The following is a 1,767-nucleotide window of genomic DNA, read 5'->3' on the forward strand; positions in this document are numbered from 1 at the left end:
GGCAGTAAGCCCCGCGGGGGGCCAGAGGATCGGGGCAGCTGCCCCTCACAGAGTCCTCGGCGGCTGGAACAACAGGGAAGTCTGAGCCAGGGCCTGGGAGTTCCGGGGCCTGAAGCCTCCCAAGCCATCCAGCACAGCCAGCCAGGGTCACCTGCTCTCCCCAGGGAGAGCTCCCTGGTACCTACGAATTGTGAATCTGACAGGGCCCTCAGTATAAGGCCGGCTGATTTTCCCCACGGTCTCATGTGGGAGTTCAGCACCCTTCACCAAGCCACGTGCTGGCTCCATTCCTCTGCAAAAATTTTTTAAAATTAAATAATTATTTTATTGAATGTAATTAATTAATTAATTTTAATTTGATCAGGGAGGGACAGAGTGAGAAAGAGAGAAAGTGAGAAAGCAAGTCACCAGGTCCAGGACTCAAACCACGTCTGGCCACGTGGGAGTCCAATGTCCTTAAACATCACGCCACCTACTGGCCCCTCTCTGTGTAAATCTTTTTTTTTTTTTTTTTTTTTGGAAAAAAAAGGTCCAGGCCTCGAACCATGGTCATCCATGTGGAAATCCAGCACCTTTAACCACCATACCACCTGCTGACCCCCCTCTGTAAATCTTAATGTTCCTCTACACCCCTATCACTGAGGGGTGCTAACTCCTAGCAACTCTGATGTATCATCTGCAAGCGGTGACCCAGCACTTCGGCACATTTGCACATTCACCACCCCCTCCCACATTAAGCCCACCAGGTCTGGAGTCGTTTACGTCGGTTCCCGTGTTAATCACCACAGGGAGTCTGAAGGCCTCCTGATTTCCTGCTATAGGGCCCTGCTGTCCTTGCATAAGTCAGCGTGCTCACTGACATGCCACCTTCGAAGCACACCCAGGCTCCCCGCGTTGGCCCTGTGAAGCCGACCAGAGCACTCTCCCTCCACCCGTCATCCGCTCACCTGCGCTGCCCTGTCTGGGCCTCTGTCTGGTTGACCCAGCTCTTGTAGAGGTGGACGGGGTCTGTGTGGACGCTGAGCACCTTGTCCTCCAGCACATCCTGGATAACCTTGCCCAGGATCTCCCGCAGAGCGCTCTGTCCCCGCTCATTACGGTAGAATCTCACCACCAGCCTCACCACTGTGGGGTTGCCCGTCACCACGTCCTGGGGCTGCTCTACCTTGGATCTGTGGTTTGAAAGGCCATTGAAGCTGGCCTCCTGCCTCTGTGCAGGAAAGATCGCTGCTTTTCCTTTCTGAGATGGTGGCTCCTCAAAGCCCGCTCCGGTGTCCCCTTAAGGGGACCAAGCTCAGCCTTGGTGCTGGCCCGCCAGCCCAGGCCCTCCCCCTGCGCTGTCCACAGGAGGCTGGGACGAGGTCTTCTAACTCCCTCCTACCCTTAAACCTCAACAAGTGTCACTTGCGAAGGCGCCCAGGGGCATCCCCAGCCCGTTCTCCTCCCAGTCCCACGTGTGCGAGCACCTACTGGATCTCCTCCCGGAGCGCCGTCTTGAAGAGCTGGAGCAGGAGATAGGCCTCTCGGCGGTTGGAGGCGTAGTTGTACAGACTGAAAATCACAGCCTCCATGAACTTGGTGCTTTTGTTCTGTGGCATCTGAAAGATCAGCTTGGCCAGGTAGACGGGCTGAGTCTGCAAAGGGGGCAGGGACTGGCAACGCACTCCAAGGACTAGAGGTCGGGAAGGAGCGACCTTCCCAGGGCAACTTGAAATCGAAAACGCACGATCACACTTTCTCACGGACTGGAAACACTGAGGCTAACAG

General features: G+C 55.7%; 1 protein-coding gene across 1 annotated transcript in view; it reads right to left on the minus strand.

Annotated features, from left to right (window-relative positions):
• The window catches only part of IQGAP3 (IQ motif containing GTPase activating protein 3), a 57,643-nt gene that overhangs the window by 17,548 nt on the left and 38,328 nt on the right, over positions 1 to 1,767 (minus strand). The window contains exons 25-26 of the mRNA XM_006155226.3: positions 1,471 to 1,634; positions 948 to 1,172 (exon numbers count right to left, since the gene is read on the minus strand). Coding sequence (XP_006155288.2) covers positions 948 to 1,172; positions 1,471 to 1,634 — 389 coding nt within the window. The remainder of the gene's footprint in view (positions 1 to 947; positions 1,173 to 1,470; positions 1,635 to 1,767) is intronic.

The sequence above is a fragment of the Tupaia chinensis genome, unplaced genomic scaffold, assembly GCF_000334495.1.
Source record: "Tupaia chinensis unplaced genomic scaffold, TupChi_1.0 Scaffold000438_1, whole genome shotgun sequence".
In the NCBI taxonomy this organism is placed as follows: Eukaryota; Metazoa; Chordata; class Mammalia; order Scandentia; family Tupaiidae; genus Tupaia; species Tupaia belangeri.